At 46.6% G+C, this 20,563-nt stretch overlaps 2 protein-coding genes across 3 annotated transcripts in view; both read left to right on the forward strand.

The window, feature by feature from the left end:
• Positions 1-14,897, forward strand: part of taf2 (TAF2 RNA polymerase II, TATA box binding protein (TBP)-associated factor) — a 28,408-nt gene extending 13,511 nt beyond the window's left edge. Inside the window, 12 exon segments of the mRNA XM_030370626.1 lie at positions 223-348; positions 2,868-3,008; positions 3,481-3,591; positions 3,832-4,025; positions 4,261-4,400; positions 5,815-5,884; positions 6,399-6,508; positions 11,412-11,647; positions 12,161-12,325; positions 12,477-12,579; positions 13,017-13,416; positions 13,703-14,897. Coding sequence (XP_030226486.1) covers positions 223-348; positions 2,868-3,008; positions 3,481-3,591; positions 3,832-4,025; positions 4,261-4,400; positions 5,815-5,884; positions 6,399-6,508; positions 11,412-11,647; positions 12,161-12,325; positions 12,477-12,579; positions 13,017-13,414 — 1,794 coding nt within the window. The 3' untranslated portion in view covers positions 13,415-13,416; positions 13,703-14,897.
• Positions 14,898-15,526: 629 nt separating this feature from the next.
• enpp2 (ectonucleotide pyrophosphatase/phosphodiesterase 2) overlaps positions 15,527-20,563 on the forward strand; it is a 29,796-nt gene continuing 24,759 nt past the window's right edge. For both annotated transcript variants that reach the window (XM_030369852.1, XM_030369853.1), the window contains exons 1-3: positions 15,527-15,610; positions 17,599-17,704; positions 20,014-20,169. In XM_030369852.1, the coding sequence (XP_030225712.1) occupies positions 15,593-15,610; positions 17,599-17,704; positions 20,014-20,169 (280 nt within the window). In that variant the 5' untranslated portion in view covers positions 15,527-15,592. The remainder of the gene's footprint in view (positions 15,611-17,598; positions 17,705-20,013; positions 20,170-20,563) is intronic.

The raw sequence follows: 20,563 nt of genomic DNA on the forward strand, positions 1-20,563 counted from the left end.
TCAAGGCAAGCAAACGTTATTTATATTTCAGTTTTCATATTCGAAGTAACGACTGAAATCAACAAGGAGAGAGTGGTTGGAAGGGGAAGCCCAATGAATACAATAAATAGATCCATGGCTGCAGTGACTCTCCCTCCACAACGTTTTGTCTTTGCTCCCATTCCTCCACCCGCCGATCTCCCGTCCTCACACACTCTCCCTCCCTCCCTCCGCTCCCCCCAGGAGGAGGCCATCTCCGCGCTGGAGAAGTTCCCCACGCCGGCCTCCAGGATGGCGCTGACAGACATCCTGGAGACAGAGCAGTGCTTCTACAGGGTCCGCATGCAGGCCTGCTTCTGCCTGGCCAAGGTGAGCACTGCTAAGGGGATGCCCCCTTCCCTCCAGCTCCAGGGGTCCCCAACTCTGTTTGGGGGGCACTGGGACTCCATATACACAGCGGACATTGTTTCATGGAACCCTTAAAGGTGACACAAGCCACCAGGAGTGTGATTAGCCGTTACAAGCCGTTTGGAAAATCTGCCTCTTCTGACATCACAAGTGGGCGTGTCCACCTAGATGTGTGCTGGATGGATCAGTCTACCACCACGTGGACTGTGGCAAACATTGCTCATCTATCCGTCATACATCTAGGTGCACACGCCCACTTGTGATGTCAGAAGAGGCTTGTAGTGGCCCATCACAATCACACCTGGTGGTATAATAGGTCACCTTTAACCTTTGACCGTTGACGTTCACATCTGCCTCCGTACAAGTTGATTTAATCCTGATGCACGTTGTGTATTGTCAATGTGCCAGTGAACGTATGCAATGTGTGCTCCACACGATGGTGGTCTGTTTGTATGTGCAGAAGCTTCTTATGAGACCCTCTTAAACAGTCAAACAACTAATATTAATCGAATATGTGTCAGTAACTGCAGCCTCCCTGTTGCATAGCCTGACCCTGATGATTTATTGGGGTACCTCACTCCGCCCAACAGGGCTGAGCTATACACCTGTTGCTTAGCCAGAGAGTTTCAGACATATGACAGGAAGTGGCTAATCCATATCTCTAATTGTTCCCCATTCTGGAATTCAGCCGTCAAATATCTCAGAGAGGACGAGCTCGCTATTAGGTATGCCACTAAGGAGAAGGAAGTTGTTTTCTTTCATAAATCCTTAGATTTAATAAAGAAAACAAATGTTTACATTAAAAACCTTTTTTTTTTTTTTTTTTTTACAACTCCTCACGCCATCTTTATCGTCCCTAAAATAAGAGTCGTCCTGCAGGTACACTAGGAGCCACTCCAACAATGCCTTTACGCCCGATGGCATTCAGTCAACACTCAAGGCCACCCGGGCAGAGCGCACCATTCTTCCAAACCCACACTTGTGTATCCTGAGTCCTCTGCATAATCCTGTTTTCTCACTTCGGGAAAGGCTATTCCGCGGATTTGGCATATTCTAACCTAAACCCCATTGGGGTTCACCTCCTCTCCAGGTCCAGCTGAACCAATATTTTCATAACATGTAAAAGTGAACGGAGCTTTTGGATGCCAGCGTTTCGGTTCTTTCATTAGGGCCGCTGGTGTTAAGAACCCCCGCCTCCCCCATGTTCTTTGAATTCTGTACACTCACACACACACCATTAATCATAGACTGATAGCTATGCTCTTACTCACTCCCAATCACGCGTAGTTTCAGACCGAATCACACAGCATGGCCTATAGTGAGCGCTACTCTGAGAAACTGTTAAAAGATTCAGTACACTTGTTTGGGAGGTCATTTGTATTGATTGGTGTGGTGACAAAACATGACCCGTGACACATGCAGACACTGAGGGGATCACAGAAGAAAAACGCTGATATTCTCCAGGCACACACACACGCGTAAGTCAATAGAAGGAGTACGATAGATTTCTGTTGACCACCGGCGCCTCCTTCCTCCTCTGTTGGTCTGGCCTAATGACAACATCCTCTGCCATTGACCCGGAGACCCATATTACCACATTAACACAAATCCCCCCTCCAATATCCTGTTGGAAACCAAAGAACCACCAGTGACACGACTCTTTGTGCCATATGCCGCTCGCTCGTGTGCACGTGAACGCTCACTCCAGCGCGCCACATTCCCCGTATCGCTTCTGGCATTCTCCAAATGTCGTGTTTTTTTGTTCTGAATGTAGCTATTATATCTCGCCGCATGTTTTTTTTTCTCTTGTTTTCCCTGTCCTCGTTCTCCATTTCTGCCATTCTGGGGTGATGTTGTGTGCGAGTTTGGCTGTTGTCTGGCCGACTGTTGACCCTTGGTTTTCATTGTTGTTTCTGTGGCTTCGTCTGATTTGTTCCATGTTATTGGGATATATTGTTTTGTGTAAATGGCTTGTTATGCTGCACGTCGTGTTTGCACATCTGACACCCATTACACTGTGCCCACCCTGTGGTTTGTGGTTAGCGTTAGGGGGGGGGTTCTTACAGTGACCTGCTCAAGTTAGGTTCTCCCTGAAAGCGTAGGTTTTTCACTGTGCTGTCATATTTTTGTTTGAGCATCTGTATCTGTGATCTGGAATTGTACTCGATTGTCGCCCAGAATTCTGAAATGTTACCACAAATCTTTTGTGTTGCTTCATATTTTAAGCTATAACATTTTGAACGCCAACACACTAGGTAGAAAAGTCTGCAATAATCCTTCAGACTACTTCTTCAAATGATAGTAATTATGCTTCGCTAAAAACAGCTTTGACCATCATATTGCCCTGCTGCCTCCATCAGAAGTTGTAATGCTGTGTGTACAGAAGTGCAGTAAGGGGCTGTAGTAGACTTGACCACATGTGACCACATGGCCAGGCCTCTTGCCGGTGAAGTCAGCCCCCGTTCTGTTGTGCTCCACAGATCGCTAACCTAATGGTGAGCACATGGCAGGGCCCGCCGGCCATGAAGTCCCTGTTCACCAGGATGTTCTGCTGCAAGAGCTGCCCCAACATCGTGAAGACCAACCACTTCATCAGCTTCCAGAGCTACTTCCTGCAGAAGGTGGGAGGGACACTCACTCACTCACTCACTCACTCACTCACTCACTCACTCACTCACTCACTCACTCACTCACTCACTCACTCACTCACTCACTCACTCACTCACTCACTCACTCACTCAACCTCTGATACTCTCTCTCTAACTCTCTGACACACTCTCTATCACACTCTCACTCACTCACTCACTCTCTCACTCTCACACTCCCTCACACTCACTGACTCACACACACACACACACACACACACACACACACACACACACACACACACACACACACACACACACACACACACACACACACACACACACACACACACACACACACACACACACACACACACACACACAGTGTCAAGAATGTGTTGCCTTTCACCTCATTCGTTTCAGCTTTCATATGACAACGTTTGTTTGGCAAAATCCTAAAGTGTATATATTTCTCACTGCAGTATTCCCTTCATGTGTCGTTGTCTAGACGATGCCTGTTGCCATGGCGCTGCTGAGAGATGTCCACAACCTGTGTCCTAAAGACGTTCTCAACTTCATCCTCGACCTCATCAAGTATAACGACAACAGGAAAAACAAGGTGTTTGTGTGTTAAATGTAACTCTAGCCCAGAGGTTGATTAAACAACGTAGATACATGACCATGTATTGAAACGGCTTGTAGGCAGGCATGTGTATTACATATACACACGGATAGAAACACACACTCACTCACTCTCTCACTCACACACAATGGCTAATAATATGGCTTAAATAGGGGCCCTTTTTCAAATCTGCTTCTTGCTCTCATTCACACTCATCCCCCCTCTTTGTCCTCCCAGTTTTCGGACAACTACTACCGCGCGGAGCTGATCGAGGCGCTGACCAACTCCCTGACGCCGGCCATCAGCATCAGCAACGAGGTGCGCACGGTGGACAACCTGCAAGGGGACGTCAGGCTCATCCTCGAGGAGATCACGCGCTTCCTCAACATGGAGAAGCTGCTGCCCAGCTTCCGCAACACCATCACCGTCAGGTACTAGCGCTGCTGAGCTGACTCTGTGTGTGTGTGTGTCTGCGACATGCGTGCGTGTGCGTGCGTATGCGTGTGTGTGGAGGGAATCGTTTGACCCAATGACATGGCCATGCTCTGCTTTGATCTAGGACTAGGTTCCAGTCTTGTTGACCCCATATGTCTGTCTCCGTCTTTTACTTTCGATCGTTTGGTGGTTCTGTTTTTCATTATTTCTCTCGCGCTCTCCCTCTCACAGCTGTCTGAAAGCCATCCGTCAACTGCAGAAGAACGGCCACATCCCCAGCGACCCATCGCTCTTCAAGTCCTACGCCGAGTACGGACACTTTGTGGACGTCCGCGTCGCCGCCCTGGAGGCTGTGATTGACTACACCAGAGGTACACTCAACCTCTGATACACTATCTCTCTAACTCTCTGACACACTCTCTATCACACTGTCTCTCACTCTCTCTCTCGCTCTCACTCACTCACTCACTCACTCACTCACTACTCACTCACTCACTCACTCACTCACTCACTCACTCACTCACTCACTCACTCACTCACTCACTCACTCACTCTCTCATGCTCTCACACACACTTTCTTCCGCTCTCAGCGTTAGACACCACCAGCATGTATCGGGGTGAATATTTCTTTGGGGCGTGTCCTAGACAGTGGCGATTTCTCTAAGACTGCAAGGGAAGCTCGGCTTCCCCTAAAATGTAAAAAATTAAATGGTCAAATAAATACTGTGGTGTTAACCCTTCATTGACTAAAAATGCATTAGTATACATCCATCTCGATGACGAGTTTGTTCAGAATCAGCTGCTTATCGCAGATCGAGTGACTTGATTTGCTTCTACTCATCCATTCCCGTAGCGTCACAGTGCATTTGCCTGTTGAAGCTCAGCGACCAACCACTTCAATGGGGCTGCATAGAACAGCTTTTTTTTAGTGCGTCGAAAGTCGACAGTCATTTGGTGATGCTGCGATTATGTCCCTCCCAAGGACGCTCTGAACTTCAAGTCCTGTATTCAGATCAGGACTTGCAGGGTGAGAGGGGAAAGCTGTGTGATTTCTTGGTGTTACTTAAAGACATGGAGACAGTGCATTGCCTCAGCTTTACAAACTGTTCTCATTAGTGGCAACAATTGGAGCTACATCTGCAGGTGTAGAAAGGAGCTTCTCCTGTTTAAAGCGGCTCTAGTCCTACAGCCGTAACCCAATGGGCCAAGGCCGTTTAAGGAGCCTAGCTCTGCTGGCCATTGAGAGGACAATGGTAAAGTCACTGGAAAAGACAGCTAGTTGGTATGACAGGGTCACAGAGCATTTCCTCGAAAAGGAACAGAGATGCAGAATTTACATATAAATAAATTGATAATATGATGTAGGCCGAAAATGAGCTTCCCCTCTTTGAAAGGGGAGCGTATCTATGTTCCCCGGGTCCTATGTTCCCCGGGTCCTATGTTCCCCGCTTTGTATGTGACCGGGTAACCTGCGAGTAAATCTTTTTTTCTTAGGATGGTAGGGCTAAGTACCGCCTTTTTCACCTCTGTGATTGGTTAGAATGTCTCTCCTCCGATTGGTTAGTGTTAGGGTGAGGGTTAACCCTCACCCTAATCCTCACCATAACCCTAAACCTGACCCTGACCCTTTGCACCCGGGGAACATAGGGATGACCCCTTTGGAAGAGCAGCAGCCGCCCCAGGTCCTAGAGAATGCTTCTGTTTCTGCTTGTGTGTGTGTGTGTGTGTGTGTGTGTGTGTGTGTGTGTGTGTGTGCTAGTAAACGCTGTGCTTTCGTCCTTCCAGTGGAGAGGAGCTCGGTGGAGATGGACTGGCTGATGGACATGGTGCACAATGATCCGGTCCACTGGGTCAGGTGGGTCTCATGGGGCTGAACGAAGCCCCGCCTTACAATCCGTTCCATCAATAAGCACTGCTCCCTTTCTTCTTCTTCTTCTTCTTCTTCTTCTTCTTCTGCTTCTGCTTCTGCTTCTGCTTCTGCTGCTTCTTCTTCTTCTTCCTTTTGTGTCTCTGCTGCCACACACATCGTTGAACACAATCCGTTTAACACTGTCGGTCCGTTGTGCAACACTGGGTGATCACTAGTTCACTCATGGTTATTGCTAAGATAAGGTCATATGTTCAGCTATACAGGGCCTTTATCAGCACTTTCAAACCTTAATATATTATTATTATAATAATAATTATACTTATATTACTATAATATATTTTCCTCAGTTGGCTCTATAATGTCTATAAATGCTTAATAATCAGCAACCTTGCATGAGCTCATCTACCTCAACGCTGACTCAGTCCCAGTTTGCCCAGTCCTCCTCCCCAGGGCTGCCTCCTCATCCCTCACTGTTATCCTTGGGTTTCGTTCCCCTCAGGCACAAGATCCTGGGCATGCTGGCGACCAACCCCCCGTTCACCAAGGACACGGACTCGGCGCTCTGCACCGAAGCCCTGGTCGACCAGCTCTGGAAACTCATGAACTCCGGTGAGAGACCCTGACTGGGAGCACGTCCGCCAAACGCGCTAAGAGGAAGACCTCTTTTAATTGCCTCACAGAGAAAATATTGTTTCACGGTTCCATAGGTATCTGAAGGCCCTTATTTAAATTATGATTCAATTATTCGCGTTTACTGCGAGAACCACCTCCGCCAAAAAATTACTGGGCAAGAAAACTGAATGCTTTCTAGAGTTGATCCGTGCACATTCATCATAAGGTTTAAGTGCTAGGGAAGACGTAAAGCGTAGCGTCAAATAGTTAATAGGCTCCCTCCGGTCTTTATTAGTGATGGCGGATATTGGCTATTAACTTTGGCGCTGGACTGCTGGACTGATGTCCTGTATGTGCACATGCCCGCACGAAAATGTCTGCAGTGTGTCTGCGGACCAGGCTAGGGCTTCTCGACTGTATAAAAAAATCATAATCACGATTATTTTGGTCAATATTGAAATCGCGATTATTCAAAACGATTATTTTTGAAAACATGATGTATTTATTCAGCATGGCTCTCCCAAAAAACACTTTAGCTGAGAACTCTGAATTACGCCTTAAAAAAATACACAAAACGGTCAAAAAGTTAATGAAAATTTGATTATATTAGTTTGGTGATCGTTTAATGCAAAAAATCAATCAATCGCTATTAAATTCAAATTAATGCCCAGTAGCCCTAGACCAGGCACACCACCACGACCATCGATGGCATAGCGTCAACAGAGGAATCTTTAATACAGAATCAGCCCCTTCTGATTTTGGGTTGCAGCTCAACATGTGTGGCCAGGAACAACGGACACTCTCATGGTCCTCCAGGCGGGCTGCACCTGCACTCAGACCCACGTGGCTCCACCAGAGGTAGAATGCGAGTGCAGGGGGCCGGAACACCTGGAGGTGGTGTGCAGCCCAGACATGCAGACTCAATGTATATCCCAACGCCAGCATAGCCAGCCAACACTCACTCTTTAACACAAGGAGAGCATATATATATATATATATATATGTGTGTGTGTATGCCCGTGAACACGCACGCACAAGCGGGCATGGGATTTAATTAGATTCACATGGGGCAGCTGCCATGTATCCATTTTTTATGACTTGAAAGAGTAGAAGGTCTTATGCAGCAGAGTGGTCTGATATCATTTTGAGGTGTACAGTGTTATGGAGAATCTGACCGTAAATGCGCTATAGCCTTTGGGCAGGTGTTTTTTTTCGTTTTCCCCTCTTAGACTTGGACCAAAGTTGTGTTTAAGTTTAGTTTTAGAACCAGCCTCTTAAAACAAACCGATACTGTTGGTTGATATTTTTGAGTGCAACCAGAAATGGGGGAAATGAGTGTGCAACGACTTTGGATTGATACACGCTCCGCGTTTCCATCATGGAACTCTGCACTCAAAAACGACTTAACCAGCATATGTTTCATGGCAAAATTGTTATTCTCAATGGCACTTTTCCTATTCTATTTTTTTCCCATAACACATATACTTTTCTCTCTACAATGTGGAATAGAGCAGAAGTTAAATAATTGCAGATTGTCAGTTTAGTTTCCCCCACAGTCAGACAATATCCTCATTATTTAGCAAATAAAAAAACTCTGAAAAACAAGATTTATCTATGAGGTAGTTTACCCCTATACGGTCTGGACAGCGTGTCTTCAGTCTGGCCGTGGGGTCGACATTAAGGAGCGTTCTCCAGGTGCTTAAACAATCTCGGGGAGATTTCTTACCTCCACATTCAATAAAACATATCAGCATCAGTCAAGTGTGAGGCGGTACTAAATCCGGGTCCTGGGTCCAAAACAAGACCAAACTGTCTGTACGGCCGCCACCGTCTCCCCTACCTGCTCCAGCCGGTATATTATCAAAGTCCCGTTGAGAGGGGCGGTCGTTTATGACTCAACCTGCGGGATACTGGACAGACTTCTGTCAGAAAGTGTTTTGCCCGCACTGTCAGTAGCCCACCAGGAAGTCAGCTGTGTCCCAGCGGGGGAGACCCTTTTATACCCACTTCCTCCACGTTTCGCCTCCGTCTCACTTTTCCCTGTTAGGTGGAGTTATGTTTCCATTCCGCGTGTTGCTCGGGGGGCTAGGGGCAGAGCACCGCCTCTCCGTCCCTCCGAGGTCTCAGACTTTCACGTTTCCGTCAGGAAAACGATTTAAAATTCTAATTTGAGGTAGTGCCAAATTCTTTCTCACCCTGTTTCACCTCATGACATATAATGGGAAGTAATTTAAATGAATTAGCGTTTCTTTCTGTGATGTGTTCGTTTTTCTCTTGGCCTAACATGGAGCAGTGTCCCTGAAGAGCACCGAGTAAGAAATCCCTGTCGGTCCTTGGATAGGTGATGCCTCACTACCTTGGAAGACCCGGTACCTTTGGGCCTCACCTTGTACTACAGGGATCAGTAAAGACACTCTCCCAGCACCTTGCTGACCATGACTGGATTTTACCTCTTTCCCTTTGTTTATTTATTTTGTACGTCTTTAAGGTGATCAGTCTCACTTTTGAGTTGTTTTAAAAGATAAATATCTTCTGGTTCTAAAGGCTATCTTACTCTGCAGTCATTTAATCACAAACCTTTGTAGCTTTATATAGTTCTGTATACAACAATCTGTACTTTTTGCTATGCTTCCATCTTGACATCCAATTGGTGTAATGCAAACTTTATTAAGTTTTATATAGTGTTCATGCAACGGTACCGTTCACATTTAAAATGTTTGTGTTAATACAAAAACAGCATTACAACTGAGGCGGTATAGATTATCCCTGTACAATATGATAGTAGTGGAGGACACATTTTTCATTCATTGTTCACGATTTAATATTTTGGTGTCTATTTTTTTTTTTAAACCATTTTACCCTCAGAACTTTGTGCAGAAACATTTGAAAGTATTTACTTTAGCCTCTGCACTGGTGGCGTCAGCTGTGTTTTTTCACAAAGCTGTCCTGACAGGAAAGCAGAGAGTGAATTAGCAGCTCCAGAGAGCTGTCAGACATCTCAAGTCTTAATTGCGTGAACAGTTTCCAGGAAGCCTCGCAATATTTGCATCTCCTCCCTTCTATGAAATTGGTGTGTGTGTGTGTGTCTGTCTGTGTGTGTGTGTTGGAGGAGGCAGTGGGGAGATGTTGCACTTGGCTTTGGCGTTGGTGCGTATTTGCTTTTGTGTGTGTGTGTGTGTGTCGTCAACGAATCAGATGCTGCCTGGACCTTAGCTGTCACTTTGAGGATGTTCAAGAGCCTGGACATGTTATTCATCACCCTTATTATTACATTTGCAGCACACTGCCTGAACGCCTGACCGTAATCGTTTGCGTCTATTTTCTCCGCGCCGCTCTCAGCGTTCGCACGACCAGCGCCGCGGTCCACCATTGTTTCCTCGGGTTTCACAGGGGTTATTTTCAACTAGGGGGTCGTCTGTCAGAACGCAAGGCGTCTGCGTGGGCCAACCCAAACACCGAGAGACCCCTCACACACGGGAGATGGGCACAGCTCCACATTCTTGAAGGCAATTATATTGCAGTTGTGGCAAATGTTATCTTTATGTTTGTAGGCTTACAGGCAAGCAGGAGTGAATATCTGATGACCCCCCTGGAATTGCACTATCCCAAAGTTTTGTTTGTAAGTCAATGAGTGTGGGTGGCTGATAGGGGCTGTAGCCCGACTGGGTTTTAGCGGGGCTGAGTGTGCCAAGACAAATACACCGGGACCCAAGTGCTGTAACCTCAATACTACGGTGGAATAACGTGTGGGTTAGAGAGAGAGAGAGAGAGACACACACACACACACACACACACACACACACACACACACACACACACACACACACACACACACACACACACACACACACACACACACACACACACACACACACACACACACACACACACACACACTAACTACATGAAGAACTATGAAATTAGCGTGTCGGCTTGTTCCTTCTGCTGCAGGCCATGCGTGTAACATGGGCTCCAAAGCCGCTAACCAAAACCACCGCCACCACCACCTCCACCACCTCCACCACCACTACCCCCCGTGCAGGCAGGCTAACCTTGGGGAGACTTAGTCGGACATCAGCAATGTTTGTGCTGGAGATTTATCGCCGCTATCAAACTACCGCTGCTCGAATGACTTCTCTTTTTAATGATACGTTCAGGATCCCGTGTCGCCCAAGGTCTGGGGGTGCCCCCTGATTTGTGAAACATTAGCAGCGCTCATGTTGACTCTCCGGAGACCGTTAAATACTCCTGTGGTCAGGAGTAAAATGGAACGTCTCCTTGAAGCGTGGATTAACGTGGACTTCCGAGGCAATTTGTCTCGAAAACCACAACACCCAGTCCGGCTTGTTTACCTACCCCTGCCTCGTCGACAGGCAATCAGATCAGCCCCATGTCCTGTTCAGCCCTGGGCCTGAATGTAATGAGCCTGCAGTGACTCCGAGTTCACGCTGACTTGGATACGCTGGGAATGCTGTCCTGGTCTTTGTTGCGGTGCGCAGCACATTCTTCTTTCCCCGGCGGTGTTGGCCGATGCATTGAAGGTGTGCTCGGACGTCCTGCTACCATGTGTCAGAGCCACGTTGGTTCCTCAAACCTTAATCGTAACCATCTGGCACCGGGGATCCTGAGCACAATAGAAGGCTCCTCGTTTTGGAATGGTTCAGCCATAATACTTCCACTTCTTTGACAATAGATGCATATTGTGCAAAATGTAGTGTATGGAGTATCTCTATTGTGAGGCTTTTTTTATTGTCATTATATTCTTTACACGGATGCAGATATCACATGGGAAAAAAATCCCAACCCAAGCCTAGCTCTTCATAGAAAAGTGAGACCTTTGTATCGGAACGCGATTAACGCTCTCTGTGATTGATTTATGTCCCCCGTCGTCTTGGCCCAGGCACCTCCCACGACTGGCGCCTACGCTGCGACGCAGTCAACCTGTACTACACCTTGTTCGGGCTGACCCGGCCCTCCTGCCTGCCCCTCCCCGAGCTGGGCCTGGTGCTGAACCTCAAGGAGAAGAAGGCCGTGCTCAACCCCACCATCAAGCCCGAGATGGGGCAGAGCAACGTGGTGGTGGACACCCCCGCCAGCATCGGCATCCACGGCATCGGCATGAGCTACTCCGCCTCGGTGAGCGGAGTAAACCCCGCCACGCTTGGGTTCTCCGGGGGGGGGCGAGCGTCTACTTTCACTCACAAACGAGGACGTCCTTCCTTTAGCGTTTAATGGTTGTCAGACGTTGAGAGCGTGAATGTGATTACATTTCTGAATCAACAGTTGCTGATGGCGTCGCTTGAACTTAAAAGTAGTGCATTGTGTATTATCTTATCCTAGTTGTATACGGGGACTGGGTCAACCTGGTGATTCTAAGTGCTTGGCGCTTGTTTCTACAGTATGAACCCCTTTACTGTACCGACAGCAATGGATTTGTTGTTTCTGTCTTCTGACAAATGTAATTATTGTAGGTCAAAAAAAGAGTCTGCTAAATGTAAATTTCACGATGACGCCTTTTCAGTCTTGTCACAGTGGTTCCTTCTCCAAAGCCCATGGAGAGTTCGCCCGCTTTTCAACCCTCCCACGTGGCTGTCCCTCACCCACTCACCCTCCCCCCCTCCCCCCCCCCTGTGCCTCCCGTCCCATCAGCAGCTGGACGAGGAGCCGGACCCCATCTCCTCGGGGGTCTGCGGTGTGGGCCAGCCGCCCCCCAGCCTGAAGAGGAAGGCCGAGACCCCGCTGGGCTCGCCCCCGGAGCCGGGGCAGATCCTGCAGCCGCATGACGAGGACGGCGGCCGACGCTACAAGATCCGGGTACGGGGGGTGAGGCTTCCTCCAGCGATACGGCGGGGAAGGGAAAGGCCCTGGTCGTCGGTGGAGAGCGTGGTTTAACCATTTTGTGTGTGTGTGTGTGTGTGTGTGTGTGTGTGTGTGTGCGCGTGTGCGTGTGCGTGCGCGTGTGCAGTTCAACACCATGGAGGAGGAGGACATCGACATGGAGTCGGTCCACGACAGCCAAGGCTTCATTCAGCATCACCTCACCCTCCTGGACAGACCCTCCACACCAGGTCACTGCACACACCCAGAGCTTATTCACAGTATCGTCTTTATATTGAGTTAGGGAATTCAATCATTTTAAACTTAAACCCTTTTATTCACCTCATCCACAGGGTACGTAATTAAATACATCCGAATATCCATCTGCGCAGTTCAATTCTTTATTTGTTTGCAGATGCAAAGAGAAGAGTCAGAATGGGAATACTTATTGAGGGAAACTACCTGTTTAAGGCATTATTTTCTAAATAAAAACAACATGATGCACGAAAAGCTAGGTAGCTGGGACGGAGCACTCATTAGCGCGTCCATGTTTCTGGCACAATCAACACTTTATTGTCTCCCCCCCCCCCCCAGGGGAAAGTCATTTTTACACCATGCAGTCTGCAGTGCCGGTAAACCCCCTCTCTTCTCTCCTCCTCCCCTCGCTTTTCGTTTTTTCCACCAATAGGCAAGGAGCCCCCAGGGCTGGAGCAGGCGCTGCTGTCCATGCCCGCCACGCCCCTGCCCTCCTTCACCAAGGAGGGCCCCACCACCACCACCGCCGCCGCCGCCGCCATGGCCTCCTCCACCTCCTCCTCCTCCACCGCCACCGTCCTCACCACCCCCTCGGGGACGGCCAAGCACGGGGGAGAGCACGGCAGCGGCGGAGGCAGCGGCCACCACCACCACCACCACCACCACCACCACCACGAGCACAAGAAGAAGAAGAAGAAGCACAAGCACAAACACAAGCACAAGCACAAGCACGAGAGCAAGGACAAGGAGCGCGACAAGGACCCGGCCCACCCCTACAGCAACAGCCCCGCCAGCGGCCGCTCCATGCACTCTCCCTCCCTGTCCGACTAGAGGTGTGTGTGTGTGTGTGTGTGTGTGTGTGTGTGTGTGTGTGTGTGTGTGTGTGTGTGTGTGTGTGTGTGTGTGTGTGTGTGTGTGTGTGTGTGTGTGTGTGTGTGTGTGTGTGTGTGACATGACCGCTACCATTGATTACGTTTTTTGATTTAGAATGATCTTCTCCAACAGCCAGTTTTATTTGTTTGAAGCAGGAAGAAAAGTACAAACTCAAAAGTAGAGCCGTCATTGCCAGGGTCGCGCTTCCTTCACGCTACTAAATCCATGCCCATGTTTTGTCCACAGGTAGATCAGTGGATGCCACCCGCAGACCCTACTCTGATGATCCGCTCTCGGTTCATAAACTCAACCATATGTGTGGACTTCACACACCTCTACAATGTTCAAGCGAGGACCAGCCTATCTGCACACTCACTGAAAAACATCGATATTGAGCCGTTGTAACTTGCAATGACAGCTGGTTTGAGTTCACACCTTGGCGTATGAACTCTGTGTGAGTAAACGGTTTCCCTGAAGTAGATTGGTTGCGTTCAACAGCTCCTGACCACTCTTCTCCGTGCCCCAATGCCATCACCACACATAAACACACACCAACACGCACACATAAACACACACATAAACACAGATTCACACAAACCCACACACACACGGTTATGAATGAGTTCCTGTGCTTTTAGGACACCGCTTTCTAGGCTTGTCTGAGTCATCTACCACACACACACACACACACACACACACACACACACACACACACACACACACACACACACACACACACACACACACACACACACACACACACACACACACACACACACACACACACACACACACACACACACGTTTGTTTATTTCCCCGAGCCACCTTTTCACTGCCACCTCCAGCATCCTCCGCAACTCCAGAACTCAAACCCAACCTTCACCGAGAGTTCCCTACCTGGGGGAGGAGGTCGCCCATGGTTTGGCCCCCATAGCCTACGCCGCCCGCTGGCTAGCTTCCCTGAAATGTTCCCCAACTGGAACCCATCCCTCGTCTCGGAGCAGCAGACATCTTGATTTGTGAGAGGAATTCTCGGTTGGATTATTCCGTCATTCATCCGTTAATGCAAGCGTGTATCCGTGTGTGCATGTGTGTGTGACAACATAGTCTTCAGTGTAAAGTCAGCTTCATGCTGCTATGCCAGCAAAGGGTGTTGTGATGATGGGAGAGGAGAAGCCTGGATATTGTCACAACCAGAGTATTACAATGTTTTAATTTTTTAGGCCATGTCCATGTTTTTGTTTCTTATGGCTCTTAGGTTATGTGATTCTTATTCTTTTTTTCACCATGGTAATGGTAATAATCCAACAATGATACATGTGAAAATAGATCCGGTTTAAAAAAAAGAATGACCTTTAATTGTGTGTAACATGTTTTTATAATGTTTTTCTACTGTTCACTGCAATCAGGTTTCATTCATTAAAGAAAGGAAAAAAATGATGAAGAGTATCTTGATTGTTTTGTGTGATTTGAATAAGTACGATTATTACGATAGTGTTTCTTTGAGTTGTAAAAAATGAAAAGGTTTTGTTTGTATTTAAAAATCTTCAGAATATATGGGGCATGTTCAATGTTTAAAACAATATCAACGCTTTATTTTCACATTGGTAAAATGACGGCAGTGACCGCAGCAGTGATTTAAAGGGAGAAGGAAGTTTTCTTCTGGTGGGCAGGTGATGGTGTCATGTCGATTTATCAAGAAAACAAGCCTGAATTGTAACATGTGTGATGTGTGTGTGTATAGCCAGGCTTTGGGTTCAGTATCCTGGGCTGACCTTTCATCCTTTCATTTGTACCCCCCCTACCCCCCTCTCCCAATGGAAAGTCGGTATTAACTTCCAGTAGGCTGTTTGACCTTTGCTCTCTCTCCCTCGCTCTCTCGCGCGTTCTTCGCTTTCTATCTCGCTTCCACTCATTTATGATAATTAAAATGTATATATTTTTTTAAATATTTAACAACCACAGTAGTGGCCCGGTCCTCCTCGAGCCCTTCAACCAATTAAAAGGCAGTCCGCATCCTGGCCCCGCCCCCAGTCTCCTCCCTCCCCGGTCCCTCGACTAGAGGTTGGCGTCTCGACGTTCAGCATCACTCCTTCCCCCACCTCCAGCACAGGACCGTACTCTGACACTTGAACATGTTGTTGGATAAACTGGTACGGTAAGGCTTCCTAAGTTGTTTGGGTCTAGAATTATTTGATTAAAATATTCGTTATTGGGATATAACTTGCACTGTTATCAGAGCGGTTATCTTCATCACATGAGACGCCAAAGGGTTTATTCTTTCATGGACCATGTACCGCGGGTGGTCCCCGTTCACCTCCCTCAAAATCGAGTGAACGTTTTTTTGTGAGAACCGAAAGGGCTTGACGTCCTAATGGCTGATGACAGGTGACTGTAAATTAAAAAAAAGTTTGGAAATACTTGGGGTTGGGTAGCAGGTATCCACTTTTACTCCCGTGGTTTTCGACCCTTTCCTGCGGTTTTTGGCATATTTGTCGCACAAGGAAATGGTTGTTTTAAGTCACCTGGTTCTGCTAAACTTCGGTCTCTGTTTTTTCTCTATGGGTTCAGAGTATCTAGCCTTGGCATGTGCTGCACTACATATATTTAATGAATACTGGCTGGCCTGGGATTAAGCCTGCAATTAGGTATTTTGGAAGTGTCAAGTGTATGCATTCTGTGTGGCGTCCTTATAAAAGCAATTAAAGTAGGCCTAGCTCCCAAGACTGTGCCATCAGAGATAAACAAGACATTCAAAATTAGGGGGTGCATTTCTGAATTGGTTTCTCTAGTGTTTCTTCAGAACTCTTGCACAAAAGGAAAATTATATTTGATGATGAAAATGATACTTGCCAAGAGAGTCACTTTCATGTTGAACTCCGTGATCTAAATTAATTACTGTAGGCCTATTTGTTCTCAACAGTTAGGAGGACAATACTAGTGATAAATAAACAAGTTGTAAGAGTTCCTTTGAGCTTCATACAATGTGCTTTGCATGGAGGCTTTGGAAATCTTCATGATGAGACGCTGAAGAGAGTGTACCAAGATGTAAACAAGGAGTCCTATGCGTGTTCGGTTCAGAAGGGCCCAAGGTTATGAGGATGTTCCCATTCAACTACTATGTCAGTTTTTTACTTCAGCCATCACTTGTGTTCGTGTGATTAAGAACACTTTTGTATATAGGCTAAAACCCTTCCAACCTTTACAAAATCAGATAATTTGTCTCTCAATATGTATTTGGTTCAGGAGAAAATATTGATGTGTCTTGCTACAGAGGGGGCAGGTGGGAATATAAGCTATACAATAAGTTAAAGAGTAATGCATCGCTAGATACAGTTGTTGATTGAACTCCAGCAAATACACATTAATACATGTGTTTGTTTAAAACAATATATGGAGAAAACGCAAGGGGGAAATTGTGTAGCACTGGCCTCCTATAGTTTGAAACATGTTTTCGGCCACTATGGACCCACCTTGTTGGTGACCTCATCAGTCCATTTTATGGAAAAAAAACGGGCACGTGACTGTTTGAAATGTTGGATCTTTTCTTTTCCTATAGGCCTGAATATTATTTAGATATGTGTAATAGCACATAGTTAACACTCCCTATGAGTATCCTGGTGCAGAGATAAAAAGGAAAGTAACTCATTCTTTGGCTTATATTATTTATATGGAATGTATAATATATAGGCCCTACATGAAGTTCACCAAGTCAGTGGGGACATGCTGAAACATAGTATTTTCCTTCACTTTAAGAAGTCCAGCACATCTGGATCAGGAGAACTCACCAGGTCAACTAATATTAATCCCAATATGTAAGAAAGGAAGGTAACACCTCTTAATTCAAGGTATTAATGCAAACTGATATGTTTCCTGCTGGAAAGACCTCTTTGTGATTCAAATGGCCTCAGTTTTAACTACTTTAACAGAGGTTGAATTGTGCGATATATTGAACATCTGGAACTTTGTTTCTTTTTGCAAGTGAGATCTATGTCTAAAACTGACACATAAATACATATTCAATCCGACCAAAAAACTAATTAGAAAGTCAATTTAGGGAGACATTCACCAGCCACTACAGGAGAAGGCTGGCACTTTGAACGAAGCGTTGTAATGTGCAGGTGTGTGTGTATCGTTTCAGGTGCTGTGCGTCCTGTCCGCCCTGTGTAACTGTGAGTTGTGCGGGGGATTCGTCTACGACCGGCCCAGACGGTCTGGAGAGGGGGGAGGCTCTCCCAGGACTGAGTGTAAGTAGTTACACATTCTCAGACCCTTTGACGAGTCAGACCAAAATAAAAGGCATCCATTTTGATTGAAGAAGGTCATTCACAAGCAAGTTTGTTCAAATGTGTTGTCTTAGTTTTTTTTTTTGTATTTGGCCGCATTAACCTCACATATCACATTAGTGGCATCAAATCACATCCAACATACAAGTTAAAGCAACACCTTCGGGGTAATTCGGTGCCCAAAAGGCTCAGCTGAGGCGGTGTGTTCCGTGTATTTTGGACTTGTGTGAATGTTTCTTGGCTGTACAGGACGGAGCCTGAAGCTATTCGGCGTGGGCAGGCCAAACTTACGAAACAACAGTGGACCCAAAAAAATAAATAAAGCATTTCATAGAAGATTTTTTGTTTCTATCGGTGTACAAACTGTCAAAACCTGTGTGGCTTTCAGAGGCAATCAATCACCCGGGCAAACCCAGAGTGACACAGATCCAGTCTCCTGGATGTGGTTAGCTTAAACACTGGCAACGCGCAATTAAATGAAAGCTAACTTTCCATATAGGCAACCAGTGTAGCTCAGGGTTTTCTCTAGCTAACGTATAATTTACTTTCAGGCTTATTTTCTATCAGAAGGGCCTGCCAGCACATAGGGCATGAGTAAGCAACGTCTGTTGGGCAAGTGTGTGTCAGTGTGTCAGTCTGCGTGTGTGCCATAGACTGTATAGGTGTGTGTGTGTGTGTGTGGGTGGGTGGGTATTAGTGGGCACAAGAGATCACTGTGTCCCTGTTTGGTGGCGATTGAGAGATCCGTGTGTGTTTTTGAGAGAGACGTAAAGAGAGAGAGAGAGCGAGAGAGAGTGTGAGTGAGCATGTTTGCCTGGCTCTACCTTGAGTTTATATGAACTCAGGGCCCATTTGTTGGCCCCAGATTCTATGACCCCTGCTGACACGAAGGAACTCGCGTTTAGCCTCATATAACACTATAAAAGCGGGCAAATATTTTTTTAGCTATGTGCTGTGTCCATTCTAACTTTTCGAGAAGACAAAAGAGTTACACCCCAGGCCAGGGACGATATTAGATTGGCTTGAGTAACAATTCATCTATGCTTTTTTCTTACATATGTAGCCGAACTAGCTAATGAGCAGGATCGGTAATACACTTTAAAGGCACTCTAGAGCCGGAAGTTTGTAAGTGAGACCTCAAACAGGATATAGGCTACTCCACTTTTAATAAGACCTATCTTTAACGATCTTTAATGTTAAGGTTAGAATCACACTGATTCTCTTTTCTCTCTCTTTTTCCCCCCCACACCCACACACACACACACACACACACACACACACACACACACACACACACACACACACACACACACACACACACACACATCCCACACGACAAGAACATCTTGTTATGACTGTTGCAATTTGTCCCTAATGGAATCTCCTCTTAAAAACCTGCACATTCTGTTTATACCTTGCCTAGAAACATACAGTGTCGACTCGCTAGCAACATACAGACTCATTTTAATTTGAGCATGTAACTGAATTGGGTTTGGTAAAAATCCTTCAAACTAGTAGCTTTAGTACTGCCAACTGTCGATTCTTTAAAAGGGTTCATCAACAGTTATATGGCTTTTGTATCGCCCTGTAACAAGTTCAATGAGCGAATGGACACCAGGGTTGCTTGGAAGCACACTTAAGTCTTTTATTTGCATGAATTACGACGCTCCAGAAATTATAAATCCGCCACCGCGGTCCCAGGGAGCGTTGACAGAGACTTTCTCACAACGTAGTTCATGTGCTCCAGTCCTTGTCTCTCTGCTCCCGAGTCCCTTCTCACTACAAGATAAGTAGGCACGTAAATACACACTCCCTGATTGGTCCGATTGCGAGCAGGTGTCCGCAATCAGCCCCAATCCACCCAGCCGATCCGCTGCGCTCCCAACATGCCCATACTCCCCCCTGCAGTCAAGACGCTGTATGTCCCCCCACAGGCCCCCCCCCCCCCCCCAACCCTAACCAAACGGAATGACTTGATGTTTCATCCTCAAAACTATACAGTATTCCAGTCATTTGATCCTGATTGGGTGACATTGTTGTACGAAAACATATTATAACCTCAGAACTGCTTTGCTTATTAGAACCTAAAGCATTTTACAGTGAACTGAAGTTAAGATCAGAGTTACTTTATCAATAGTAGTGATAGTGTTATAGTAATTGTTATAATTATATTGTATCGTAACATACCGTGTGTGTGTGTGTGTGTGTGTGTGTGTGTTTGTGTGTGTGTCTGTGTGTGTGTGTTCCCGTCCTCCCTCTCCGTCCACCAGCTCGCTATGCTTCTGCTTATCTGCCGGGCTCTGGCTCCTGTAAGAGCCGGTGCTTTGAGCTCCACGAGACGGAGCCGCCCTACTGCAGATGTGACAACCTGTGTAAGACCTACAGCAGCTGCTGCTCCGACTTCGACCGGCTCTGCCTCCGCACGGGTAGCCTGGCGCTCTCCTACTCTCCGTTGGCTGTTCGTTCAGAGTTTTTATTCAGCGCAAACACATGCAAGAAAAAACACAGCAAACCCATTTAAAACCTACACACCTACCAACAACACATGTACACAAACACATGGGATTTGCATCACTCCTAGGGGCGTTGGATAATGTTTTAGTTCTCGATATCAACTTATTACAGTATTGTACTTCTATGTATTGTATGTCAATGGCAAATGCTTTTGACATTCAGTGACCTTTTTTAATAATGTTGGCTTTCATGATCCTTCTTCAAAGTCCAATCATATTATCAATGGCCTTTATCAGCAAGAATTGTTGCGCCATTTGTTTATCTAGAAATCCAGTTAGTTGTGCACAAAACATTTTCCAATGTACG

The sequence above is a fragment of the Gadus morhua genome, chromosome 11 (assembly GCF_902167405.1).
Source record: "Gadus morhua chromosome 11, gadMor3.0, whole genome shotgun sequence".
In the NCBI taxonomy this organism is placed as follows: domain Eukaryota; kingdom Metazoa; phylum Chordata; class Actinopteri; order Gadiformes; family Gadidae; genus Gadus; species Gadus morhua.